This window comes from Petromyzon marinus, chromosome 2 (assembly GCF_048934315.1).
Source record: "Petromyzon marinus isolate PM22_M1 ecotype Great Lakes invasive population chromosome 2, UKy_Petmar_22M1.pri1.0, whole genome shotgun sequence".
Taxonomy (NCBI): domain Eukaryota; kingdom Metazoa; phylum Chordata; class Hyperoartia; order Petromyzontiformes; family Petromyzontidae; genus Petromyzon; species Petromyzon marinus.
In genome coordinates this window covers 8,927,198-8,940,665 of record NC_133668.1, presented here as the reverse complement: position 1 = coordinate 8,940,665, position 13,468 = coordinate 8,927,198, and the positions used below count along the sequence as shown (strand labels likewise).

The following is a 13,468-nucleotide window of genomic DNA, read 5'->3' as shown; positions in this document are numbered from 1 at the left end:
GAGAGCGCAGTCCTTTTAATGTTTCATGTCATTTATTATCTTTTTTTTACTCGCCACGGTCAACGCAACAATTGATGCCCGCACACGTACGCCACATTACACACTGTACAACGTCGCTCACAAAGACTTTACAGACTCATACGTGTTGCATTGCAGGTGCTCTGCTAAAATTGTTTGGAAAACAATATTTATCAAAACATTTTTTTTAAATGTAATGTCGATTTAGAAAATCCACAGTCCGTCAATTGTAATGTTGGCCCATACCGAAATTTGTTTTAAAAAAAATGTGCACGTTCGTGTTGTTTGATGCTGTCTACGTGAATTAGGGTCAACAGCAAGAAGTACTCTCTGGCTCGGCTGCCGATTGCACCGTTTGCTCTAAACGGACAGCGTTGCTCGACTGGAGTCTCTGCGAGTCTTCTTGAGAGCTCCTGGGCAGTTTGCTGGCTGTGGGTGCGAGAGGAAGGAAACAACACCATCATCAAATGTGCAGGGTGGTGCAGATGTCTCTAAAACTTCATTAAAAAAAACATTTTAAAGTAAGATTTATTCAAAACAGAAATGAGCATGCCAAGAAAAATAATGTTAGGGTCAATTAATTGGGGGGTCACACAATATCTGGATCACCCTCTACACACTCCGTCATATTTTGCACGTACCTATGTCACTTTTTTTTTATTACATAGTCCATGGGCCAGAGAAGACTTTGGTATCATCTATTAGCACAATATTAGCAGGACATAATGAATTACATGGCAAATGTGAGCGAATTACTTGATAACCCACTGATTTCAAATGGTTATCACGCAATTCACTTTTATTGGCCACATAAAGACATTGGGACCACTAAAATGAAGCCAGTTGGGGAGGTACCGACAGGTGAAATATCTCGTATGGGCTCATGGACTAACATGCTTGAAGGAAAGAATAATGAAGAAAATAAAGAAGAAATAAAAATAACATTTTAAATTAAAATTGTAGTCATGAGATGCCTAATATAAAAGCTAAAGGTGCAACCCTGCAATTCTTTGCTCTTGTCATTACTCGTAGAAAGGCATCCACAAATCAATCATTGCCCCCTGCTGGCAGACTTATGCCCCTAACTGGCAAACACACATGGATCTTGTACTGGTTATGAAAACCTCCGTTTAACGTGAGACTCCATGTCCTTTCCCAAGCTAAGGTGCTGAGTCATCTATTGTCCAGATCAACAGCCGCCACTGCACAGCCCCAAACACAGCACGAACTCTCTCCTGAAGTCGTTGCTAGCAGACCTTGACATTTGCATTAAAGCTCATGAACATATCGCCTTTGCGCAAGAGATAGAATGTACAGCCCATTGTCAGTCCACTGCTGGATAAGCCCCACCCCCCATGCTATGTTGGTCGTGGGGACAGTTTAAGTGTCCTCACCCATGCATGTCAGTGTGGGTTGGTGAAAGGGTGGGGGGGGGGAAGTGAGGGAGGGGGGGGGCAAGGGGTGAAGTGGGGGGCAGGACCGGTTCACGTAATTTCGAGTTTCCATATGTGGAAACACCTTGACAGCAATCTGTGAGCACAATTCGAACATATATAGAAGCAACGGAAATAAAACACAAGGGAAATCAACCGGTGTAGAAAATTACGTGTGAAATGGGTTAATAACTCTACCCTGCTCTCTTCATGCAGTTTATATCTTCGTCAATAGCCGTCCGAGGTATGCATCACAGTGTGACAAAAGAAGAAGTTCATCATCAGTTTACATTATACTCTGCTATTTACATGTGGACCTGAAACAAGGACACTAACAAAGAAAGAGGAACACATTATTCTTTTAAGTCAAAGAAACATGAGAGATTATTGTAAATTATGCCGAGAAACATTGGGAGGGACACATGGGTTAGACAATGTATGCAAGTTAATGACATCATATGAACCGTACTCTTTGGGTCTTTCGGTAAAGCTACGTAGATATATATAAAATAAAAGAACAATAATATCAGGACGTTTCGATCGCAACACAAGCAATCGTCACCTGATGATAATATCACGACGTTTCGATCGCAACACAAGCAATCGTCATCAGGTGACGATTGCTTGTGTTGCAATCGAAACGTCGTGATATTGTTATTAGTATTTTTTCTATCTACGTGGCTTATTGAAAGACCCAAAGAATATGAATTCCTGCAGTCACGAAAGCTTTAAGTCAAGATATAATACTAACTCTTAAGAAAAGTAAGTGGGCTTGGGCAGGACGTGTCATCAGAGGAGATGATGGCTGGTGGTCGAGACCAACAACAGAGTAGCAGCCAAACGAGGGAAAGGAGAGGAATCTATTTCGGCGATGGACTGATGAAATCAGCTCATGTGCAGACGCTAGATGGATTGTTACATCGCAAGACCGTGAGAGAAAGTGATGTATTGGGGAAGAATTAATGCAGCAGTGGATAAATCACGGCTGATGCTATTGCTGCTTTCGGATGATGATGATGAATAGGCAGTGGCAGCACAGACCCAGGGCGTGGAAAACATCTTGCACGTTCATGGCAGTGAGGGCCGAAGTCTCCATGAAGAGGAGTCCCAGGTCCTCTGCGTACTGCTTGCCAGCCTGCATTACGCACGCACGCAGAAGCATTGGGTACAATTTGGTGCGGGACGTCTGGTCACTTTAAGCTTTAATGTACACAGCCCTTTGTCCATCCACTGCTGGAAAGCCTCCTTATTGCCTTGTGCCGGCAGTCAAATGCCGTGTCGGCAGTCAACTGACAAAGGGCTGCACCTGTAAATGTGCATGTCATATTGCAATGGGGGATGTCAAGTCCAAGAACGTGATCATATAATAGGTCATACAGTGTGTACCACCCTCACGTGTATATATATAATAATAATAACTTACATTCCTTTGTCGAGTCACTGCTGGATGAAAGTCTCCCTGCGTCATGAGTCATGGGGGTTGTGTGACCATACTTTACCACGATGGTAAATGTGGGTAGATGAAAGAGGGGCCCATGACTGGATTAGATATCACTCGCCACTGACGTCAGTGGTGGCTGGGAATCAAATGTATGTAGCCGGAGTTTAAGAGTGTAATGCGCTCACCACTCTGCCACCGTTCCACCCTGGAGTTTTAATCTTGGTCACATATATCTTACATTCATGGGGACACACACAGTGTCATCAGATACCACTGGAGAGGAGGACGACGTGTGGAGACACTAGTGCAGTACCGAAGCAATCGAGGGAAATGGAGTGTGCAGGCGGTGCAACTGCACCATGACTCACGGGCCAGAGGGGCCCGTACGCCAGGCTACGAAGAGATCTGGGGGGGTGGTATTGGACAGGGGGCCCCATGTCGTTCCTTGCCCCAGAGCCGATGCCAACAACGGTACGCCACTGTGCATGGGCTAGATTAAAACAGTGCATTAAGAGCTGTGCCAGGTGTGATTATGAAAGTATAATATTAAATTTATTATTGACGAGGATATCTGACAGCAAGTGCCCTCTTTTTTTACATCCATTAATAATTTGGGGGATGTGTGGAAAACACATTTTTCCTTAATTTGCAATCCTTTAGAAGGAGGTAGAACTGGAGCAAAATAAATATTTGAAACTAAACTTTTCGAGAAGCGACCTGGCCACAAATGATAGCTCAACGAAGTGCTTATCATGTGAAAATTTATAGCAGCCAAATACTCTAATCAAATATTTCTAAATGTGGAGGGAAAAGCCGAAGGACCCAGACAAAAATGCACACGGGGAGAACATACAGACTCCAAATATACAGCAAGCGTCAGGGTCGGGATTGAACCCACGACCTCCTTCATACCAGGCGAGGGAGTTAACATCTGGCCACCATGGCACCCAAAATTAGTGGGGAGGGTGGCCAACACCATGCCTGACCGCCTTTTTCTCTCCAGTGCAGATCTTTACAGATTGCACCAGGTATTCATTTAAGTCTGAGTCGACATAAGGGAGACCCAGGCCAAATTACAATACTGTAATTAACACTGCTATTGGTCGTGTGCAGAAATCGAACATGAGGTGTCCGGTTTGTAGTACAGAGCACTAATCACTGCTTCTCTCTCCTACAAACACACAAACACAACAAGCATTAAGTGCACCATCACGGCCATCCACTCCCAGTAAAGTCAGGATGTTATAAATACTTTCCAACTAAGGTTGAAAGTATTAATACTTTAGCTCTGTCTATATCTATTAAACCCGGCCAAATCAATAGAAGGGGTGTCAAAAACATGGAGGCACAAATATGAAAATAAACTTTGCCCTGATAGCTACCCATCAGATTCCGTACTGCTACTAAAATACTTCCAGGGACAAACACATCTTCAAAAGCTTTACATAATCCATGTTCATCCATGCTTTGTCATCCTTGTTTTGCAACCTTTCTGAGTTCAATATCCCTTGACAAGTCCGCAGGCTACCGCACCGTGCTGAAGCCACTGTCGCCTCACCTCGGTTTCCAGGTCCCTCCTAGCTTCCAGGTCTGCCTTGTTACCAGCGAGCGCAATCACGATGCGTGGAGGTCCCCTCCTCTGCAGCTCTTTCACCCACTCCTGAGCTCTGACAAACGTATCCTGCATACCCAGATAAACGGTGGCGCGGCAGCACAGTGGTTGGCACACTTCACCGGCGTGTTGTCGATTCCTGGCTAACGACTAACATCAGTAGGCAGGCAAATGCCCGATGAGCCGGTCCATTCCAAGGGCCGGTGGGCTGGTCTGTGTTGGGGAAATTGCCAATAATGCTCAGTGTAAAACAAATGCATAATATATTGTTTTGTTAAAATATTTGTTACCTCTAATGTGTACACTTCATTGATTATGTATGCTCGCAGTTTGCATTAAGTTCCATATTCGGCAGCCCTAAAGATTCTTCCTCAAGGGGTCCCATTTGTTTGGTGGACCCAGCCAAAATAGGCCAATGAATATGTCACATCACAAATCGAGCTCCTATACACATTGTCGCACAACCCATAAATTAAAAAATATGTTGCCCATAGCCCGAATTTGGCCCGGTTTGTTTAAGCCCGAATTTGGGCCGGTTTGTTTACAAATACCTGGGACGATTTTTTATCTGAACTCATTTTGCCACTGAATCCCTTTAGCAGCCCACACTCGCCAGCGGGGTGAAGTATGGTTAAAATAACCTTCAGTCTAGAATTGAAGTTTTCGTGACTGCAAGGATCCATACTCTTGGTTCTTTCGGTAAAGTCACGTAGGTAAAGAAAAATAAAATAAAAGATAAAAAATAAATAAATTTAATCACGACGTTTCGATTGCAACACAAGCAATCATCAGGTGTGAAAATCACAGCTAAAATCTTTTTATCATCGAAGCGTCGTGATTTAATTAAAAATTTTTTTTATCTTTTATTCTATTTTATTTTTAATTTTCTTTACCCACGTGACTTTATCGAAAGAAGCAAGAGTATGTAGCCTTCACTCCTGACATGGTGTGGAAATGCATTGCATTGACAAACAGCTGCAAGTTAAGTGTTCTAATAACACTGCAAAAAACACACCCATCATAATTATTATAATCATCGTCATCACTGTCATCACATTTAGGACAGTTACATTCGGTTACCAGCAACACATTTGAAATGGGTTAACATATGATACAGTTTTGGGAAAATTGTCAATTTGATCAACATTGTTATGACACTAGTACAAAGTATCTTATTCTTATAAATACGACCATGGCATTGCTCAGCAGATTGGGCACTCTCACAAGAATATATTGCTTGGATCTTAACAATAATACCCAAACACATGCCAACTAGGGAAAAAAAGGGGCGCTTAAACCCTCCACTTAAAGAACAACACCTGTAGCTATTTAAACTTCTGCTCTTTTTAACAAAGAACGAAAGGTGTGCCTTATGAGCAACGCATTAGCTGTTGCACTTGAAAATAATTGAGGCAGTGGAGGTGAAATGTCATGAATTAAAAAACGATGGGAATATAACGGAAGGCAGCGATAGCTAGGTTTGGGGGCACTAAACGGCACCCGTCCTGACAACTTATTGAACTTTTAATATTTGCGCCACACTGGTGGGGTTTGATCCCCCGTCAAGCAACCAGAAGTGGCTCCTTGTCAATGGAACTCTCTTGGAAATCTATCCTCAACGGGGGCATCCTATTGTCACTTTCTTTTCTACGAAATTTTACCCTAACTGTACCCTAATTTTGCTATAGGCATCATGCCATGAGATGAAGCATCTATCTCCATCCCTCACAGGGCAGTGCAACTTATCTGTGTGAAGAGAATAGTCGATGGAAGCAGACATCTGAGATCCATTCGATTTCAAATTTGAATGTTAATGTGCAATTTTATTGAGGGACTGTGTTGTCTTGGTGTGGTCTGGGACTGTACTTGCTGTTGTTTTTCTACCTTGCCCAAGCTTAAGAATTGGTGTACAGTACGTATGCATTGTGAACTTATATACTTTATCTATCTTATGTAATTATGTTTGGTGATTTAACTTTCCTTTCCTACACTTTGCACTCCGCTCGTTTTTTTGTTGTAACTTTCTGACCCCATGCCCCTATTGGACATCTGTGAAAAAGAGTTTCATTAGCTTTTCGGATTTCTCCAGGAAAAATAAAGATTCTGATTCTGACCTCTGGTTCACACAGTTGGGGGTGGGGGGGAGCCCTTTCCAACTCTCTTCCATGGACAGTAATGTTTGTCACGTGACAGCAAAGCTGATCGTTTTCTCAGAGCTCTAACTCCTGAGCCATCCAGCCATCTCGCCTTCCTACAGCCAATCAGCAGCAGCAGCAGTTCTTGCTCACCTTCCTGGTGATGTCGTAGACGACAATGGCAGCCTGTGCCCCGCGGTAGTACATGGGTGCCAGGCTGTGGTAGCGCTCCTGCCCGGCAGTGTCCCATATCTCAAACTTCACCGCCGTGTCGTCCAAGTGCACCACGTGGCTTGTGTAGGCCGCTGCACCGGTCAACAGACAGAAGTTTATCATTATCATCATCGATCATCATCACTGAATGTTGATACAGCACCTAACGGGACACATCATGGGAGGAAGAATATCTCACCGGAATAGGGGATAACTACAACTGACAAAAATCAGGAATCTTAGAATAGGATGTCCTGGGAAAATCAGAAAAGGTAGCTACCATATGCACACGTCATACTACATGACTTAAATGGAGCTTGAGGCTTTCGGTCAAGCCACACTCTTTGCGTGTTTAAGCACCGGGAACACAGTTGCTGAAGAACACGAGACATCGATAATACTTCAATCCTGGCACGATGGCCAGCCTTCCTCTACGGAATGCCAGTGGCTGACCGAGAAGCACTCACAATGACATGTAAAGTGAACAATGCAGAACAATGATAAATGAGATGGTAATGTATTGTATAGTGTATACAATCATTACCTGTTAGTCTGGTTTGCTTTGCCAACCTTCTCATATATCGGGCAATGAACTATGGTCTCGACACAGAATTTTAAATCAACAGCTAAATAACAATTTTCTCCTTACATGAGCTACAGTTCTTTTTGAAAGAAAAATAAGTCGTTATGTAAAATGTTAGTTTAAAAACGAAGTAGGATAAATATTTGTACAGCTACTGGCCTTGCTGTACTACCGTTTATATGACATGGATCAACAACGTCGACATTGACCAAGACAATGGAACAGCAAAACTGGCAGATGGAAAGAGGGACACGTGGATCAGAGAACACATGCAAGGTACATGCATTGCATCAACTGTTAAGAAACGTAGGTGAGCTTTGACAGGGGATGGTGACCGGTGGACGATAATAATGGCATTTGCGGCCATTTATGGAACGCATCCGAGACGACGTCCACTGCGGAGATGGAGGGACGGCGTCACATCGTGTGCAGCGACAAGATGAATCGTTGCATCGCGAGACTGTCAGGGATGGTGACGGCACAGGGAGGTCTTTAGGGGCGCCACAGTGGCGAGATATTAACTTCCTCGGCTGATGATGCAGGAGGTGGTGGGTTCGATCCCGACCCTGACGCCTGTATATTTTGAGTTTGCATGTTCACCCTGTAGTCGTGTGGATTTATTTTTCCGAGGTCCTCGCATTTTTAGAAACATGTGTTCACAGCATTTGACTGCTATAAATGTACACGTGATAAGCCACTTCGTTGAGCTCGCATTTGTGGCCAGGTCGCTTCTGAAAACGAACTACAAAGCTCAGTGGGCCTTACCTTGTGAAATAAAAAAAATAGTTATCCAGCAATGGATAGGTAATAGCCGATGATGACAATGAGGGACTTCTATCCTGAGGCCCACATTTGACATGTGCTTGCCTCCCACAGTGGGCTCCTCGAAGGGCTGGAAGGTGTTGGTGGCGAGACGATGCAGCAGGCTGGTCTTTCCCACGTTCTGCTCTCCCAGCAGAACGAGCTTGGCGTGCTCCATCGCTCCCCTCCTCGCTCTCCCTCCTCTTCGTTGTCCCTTCTCCCGTCTGCGTGCCGACCTTCAGGAGGCATTCACTCATGTCATCAGCATTTGGCTGCTACACATTTACACGCGAGAAGCCACACTTTGTGGAAAACTTACATTAGGCTTCACATCCCTCCTAGTCAGACATAGTCATTGTATCGATTGGCGCGGTTGGCTACGTACGGTGCGAAAGAAGTTTAACTTACTGTACATACATTCGTCATAACCAGGCGAGAGCCAAATTGAGACCGGCTACCATTCAATAGGCAACACAGCAAACATTACGTGGGTGGAACGATGCGTCAATTAATGTCGATTATTAAGCTTGCAATGTACACGTAACAGCCTTATGCCAATCCACACACCGTGTGGATTGGGTAATTTGACCATACTTCACCAAGTTGGTCAGTGTGGGTTTGAAAGTGGGGAGTGTAAAAGTTGACCCCTACAGCAAAACATTAGATGTTGCCGCACTGCCCTCTGTTGCCCACCACGTCCCCCCGGCAGCAGCCGAAATCAACCGGTTTGTGTCACCAGGTAAGGCCCACTTAGCTATATAGCTCTAGTCCAGAAGTGGCTTGGCCAGTTTCAGTTTCATTTATTAGGTATAGCCCTGTGAGCCATTCGGCTCTTGAATCGGGTGCAACCGCAACAAACAAAAACATGAACAAGAAAACATCTTAAAGTGACTACGCACAGACAGAAAAATCCAGGAAAAAACAGCGAAGTCTTCCAGAAAAAGCACCGTATATCAATTCTGTGTGCAAAAATCCCAGTGGGATGCAAGTCAAACAATAACAACCATAAGACAATTTAGATTAAAGTGATCAATCTAACTCTGTACTACAACAAACAAATATGGCTAAACCAAAAACGTTTTTCGAAATCACCAAAATAAAGCTATAAAAGCAATGTAACAGTGATCATAGGAACTGCAATTGAAATTTTACAATAAACGATATACATAACATGTACGACCAAACTTTGCAGCAATAGCTGGCTGCATGAGTCACTCCATGACAAACGATACCTCGACAAAGTGGCCTATCACGTGGAAATTGACGGCAGTTAAATACTCTCAACGCATGTTTCGAAATGTCGAGGGAAAACCCTGGAGGAAAATGCACGCGACGACGGCGAGAGAGAGAGACATGCAGCCTTTATATATACAGCAGGCGTCAGTCGGGATTGAACCCACGACCTCCTGTATACCAGGCGAGGTAGTTAACATCTTGTCACCGCGGCGCGGTGATGTTGATGGTTGGTGGTCGAATCCAATGACGGGATGTCATCAGCAAGTCTGTGCACACCGTGCGTTAATTGCAAAGGGTGCGGTGGGGTGACTCCAGTACTGTAGTTTAATGACAAGCGAAGCAAGTTCAATGTTCAGGCAGCTTAAAAGCAGCTCATATCACATTTATGACCCACGGTGCTCGGTATGTGTAATTTGCATGACGGTAAATCGCTTACGATGAACATGTGGGGGAATTCAGCATGCTTCCATGCCAGCTGCGGCGCCAAACGCCAACTCGAATGATAAAGCATACCGTTTAATGATCATACACATAGAGGTCGTGCGCCCTAATTCCTTACTACACTGAAAAGCACGTTTAAATAAGTATTTAATTTAAAAGTAAACACACGAATCGTTATATTTGCATGCAGTATTTGGGAACTGTATTTTTCGCTTCAGCAAATATATACACCGTTACAAAATCCCTCTGCAAACCACTACCTTATAATGGACAGGTTATCTTTTTCAAGAACGTGACCTTTAATGGGAAACTGGGTTCTTCAGTTAAGAACATTAATAACACAACTACCCTAAATTTTGATTTAAAGCTTTCGTGACTGCAGGGATTCATCTTCTTGGTTCTTTCGGTAAAGTCACGCAGACTTTACCGAAAGAACCAAGCGAGACAACTGCCCTAGTCATGTGGCATAGAGCATCGCATAAGTTCCGTTTGAATGTTAACATTCGCAAGTGCTATAGCAAGGACGACGTCGTCACTAAATTGCTTTACAATGAGAAGACTTCAACAGCCCCGTATCATACCGTGTCAACTCACACGGGTTACCCCGTATTCCTGTATCATACCGTGTCAACTCACACGGGTGACCCCGTGTTCCTGTATCATACCGTGTCAACTCACACGGGTGACCCCGTATTCCTGTATCATACCGTGTCAACTCACACGGGTGACCCCGTATTCCTGTATCATACCGTGTCAACTCACACGGGTGACCCCGTATTCCTGTATCATACCGTGTCAACTCACACGGGTGACCCCGTATTCCTGTATCATACCGTGTCAACTCACACGGGTTACCCCGTATTCCTGTATCATACCGTGTCAACTCACACGGGTGACCCCGTATTCCTGTATCATACCGTGTCAACTCACACGGGTGACCCCGTATTCCTGTATCATACCGTGTCAACTCACACGGGTGACCCCGTATTCCTGTATCATACCGTGTCAACTCACACGGGTGACCCCGTATTCCTGTATCATACCGTGTCAACTCACACGGGTGACCCCGTATTCCTGTATCATACCGTGTAAACTCACACGGGTTACCCCGTATTCCTGTATCATACCGTGTCAACTCACACGGGTGACCGCGTATTCCTGTATCATACCGTGTCAACTCACACGGGTGACCCCGTATTCCTGTATCATACCGTGTCAACTCACACGGGTGACCCCGTATTCTTGTATCATACCGTGTCAACTCACACGGGTGACCCCGTATTCCTGTATCATACCGTGTCAACTCACACGGGTTACCCCGTAGTCCTGTATCATACCGTGTCAACTCACACGGGTGACCCCGTATTCCTGTATCATACCGTGTCAACTCACACGGGTGACCCCGTATTCCTGTATCATACCGTGTCAACTCACACGGGTGACCCCGTATTCCTGTATCATACCGTGTCAACTCACACGGGTGACCCCGTATTCCTGCGGATGGAAATTTTCGTTAGCAGCTCCATACGGCGTACAGCCGTTTCAATACGGGTAACAAAAATGTGTGTCTATTTGTTTGTGTTTCTCCCTAGTGATTGGACTTTGTAGGATGAATGTAGAGACTTATATGGGCACGGGGTGACCAATAAGGTCTGAATTTGTGTGTAATGAAGTAGGGCACTGACGAGGGGTTGACAGGCGTGTCATATAGTGACACCAACCATGCCAGGCGCAATGGAGATGATGTTACTAATTCGGAGGGTAGCATTATAACCACACACGCCCGTGACACCTACAATCTGTCTGCTTTCACATTCCTATACGGTACAGTGTGGGTGACAACTCAGCCGCTCGGCCAGAGCCGGTGCCTGGAGGCGTTTAAAAACACAAAAGTCAACACGAGCGTCTCAAACAAGCACACACGCACACAAAAAAGGATCCTGCTTTGACACACACACACGCAGAGAGAAGTGCTTCACTCGTCACGACCGCCAACTGGCCGAGGACTACGACATAACCCGCGCAAGAAGAGAAAAAAAAACGTTTGTTCTGAACAAAAGACATTAAATTGTATTCGTTGTAAAATTGCTCGACGCGAGATTTAAAAAAAAAGACGACCTCTCCAAATCGACAAGCTCGACCAGAAGACTCACCCCCGTGTTAGTTCTCCATCGTGAAGCGTTGCTGCGTGACACCTGGCAGATCCCTCGCAGCGACCGCCCTCCTCTCCTCCCCTGGTGGCGGTGACAGCTCCACCCGGCACCTCCTCCTCCTCATCCTCCTCCTCCCAGCCACCCGCAACCAGCCGAGCAGCGCACGTCTCACGTAGCCACCAAATCTGACCTCCCCCCCCACCCCGCCACCACCCACCCACCCACCAACCCTCTGCGAAACCACCGATCTTGCGGTAAACACGACCGACAAAAACTAAAACCCACCCGGCGGGGGGCCGCTTCACGTGCATCTGGCTCGTTTTTTTTTCTTTCGTCTCCACACCGAAGTTACCGGACAGCACACATTGTGCATGGGTGGGAGTGGTGGCGCAGTGGTTAGCATACTGCGATGTGAACCCGGCATTGAGTTGTTGGATTCCTGGACGTGAATAATAATGTCCATCCATTGTCGATCCACTGCTGGAAGATGCCCCCCCCCACTCCCCACCGCCCATCCCTCTTCGTTCAGTGCCGCTACCGTCCATCTCGCTCCTACACATGAACCGATCCCATCGACCCTACTCGCGTGGTCGTCCTCATCACGTTCACTCATTTGGTTGCCATTCCGTTATCAGTCTCGGCCATCGACCATTAGAGATATGTCCGGCCAAAGCCCAAATAATTTTCTTGTTACTATGGATGTCTCAGATTTGTGTTTGTTCCAGATTCGTGTTCCCCTTTTCTCAGCGTAAATCCAAGCATGCATCTCATTCTTCTGTGTACACTCGGGACGTGGTGAACATTGCGCGATATTAATCAGTCATGCACCCCACCACTTCCTTCAACCTGTGCTGACCAAATTGGTGACATCAATCCCCATGACCAACACGGTTGAGGCCTTGAATCAACACTAAATTGAGAAAGGGACATGCATAATTATCACTGAAGGAGTCGGAGACTGGTTAAGCACTTCTTTATTCTTCAAACCACAGCCACACTCGTTCCTCAGAACCAAACCCGAACGCGTTTCTCCATCTCCGCCCTCCTTCCTAATCCACGCGTCTCGCGCGCCGTGTGACGTCGGGGCCCTTTAACCCTTGACCCCCGTCTCGCGTATTCTCGTGCGTGCGATTGGTGTGTGCGATGTTGAGTGCGGAGATTGCGTCTGTGTGTGTGTGGTGCGAGTGTGTGAGGGTGGCTCGGACACTCCCCCCCCCTACCCCCACCACGATGCATGCATTTAATGCTCAAAAATATATGGCCAAATGTTACATGCAAGGTTGTTTTGAAATTGAGTGTTTGGTAAAGCTTTCGTGGATAAACCGTAGCTTATGCGAGAGTGTAAGCCACGGTGTTCGCATTGATTGTGGTGCTCTCGTGATGGTTGTAATATTTGCATAAC

The 13,468-nt window shown here is 45.6% G+C and overlaps 1 protein-coding gene across 2 annotated transcripts; it reads right to left on the bottom strand.

The window, feature by feature from the left end:
• Positions 1-13: 13 nt before the first annotated feature.
• On the bottom strand, positions 14-12,217 carry LOC116948263 (ras-related protein Rab-5C-like). 2 transcript variants are annotated; one of them, XR_012945198.1, is made up of 6 exons: positions 12,067-12,217; positions 8,303-8,472; positions 6,793-6,944; positions 4,451-4,573; positions 1,650-2,586; positions 14-447 (listed from the first exon to the last, which is right to left on the bottom strand). XR_012945198.1 is itself a non-coding variant. In XM_032964758.2 (6 exons), the coding sequence occupies exons 2-6, from the start codon at positions 8,412-8,414 to the stop codon at positions 329-331; spliced, it is 600 nt and encodes a 199-aa protein (XP_032820649.1). In that variant the 5' UTR covers positions 8,415-8,472; positions 12,067-12,217; the 3' UTR covers positions 14-328. The 2 variants fall into 2 exon arrangements, 1 of the variants encoding a protein (XP_032820649.1); XM_032964758.2 differs by having other exon boundaries at positions 2,493-2,586.
• Between the last annotated feature and the right edge of the window lie 1,251 nt (positions 12,218-13,468).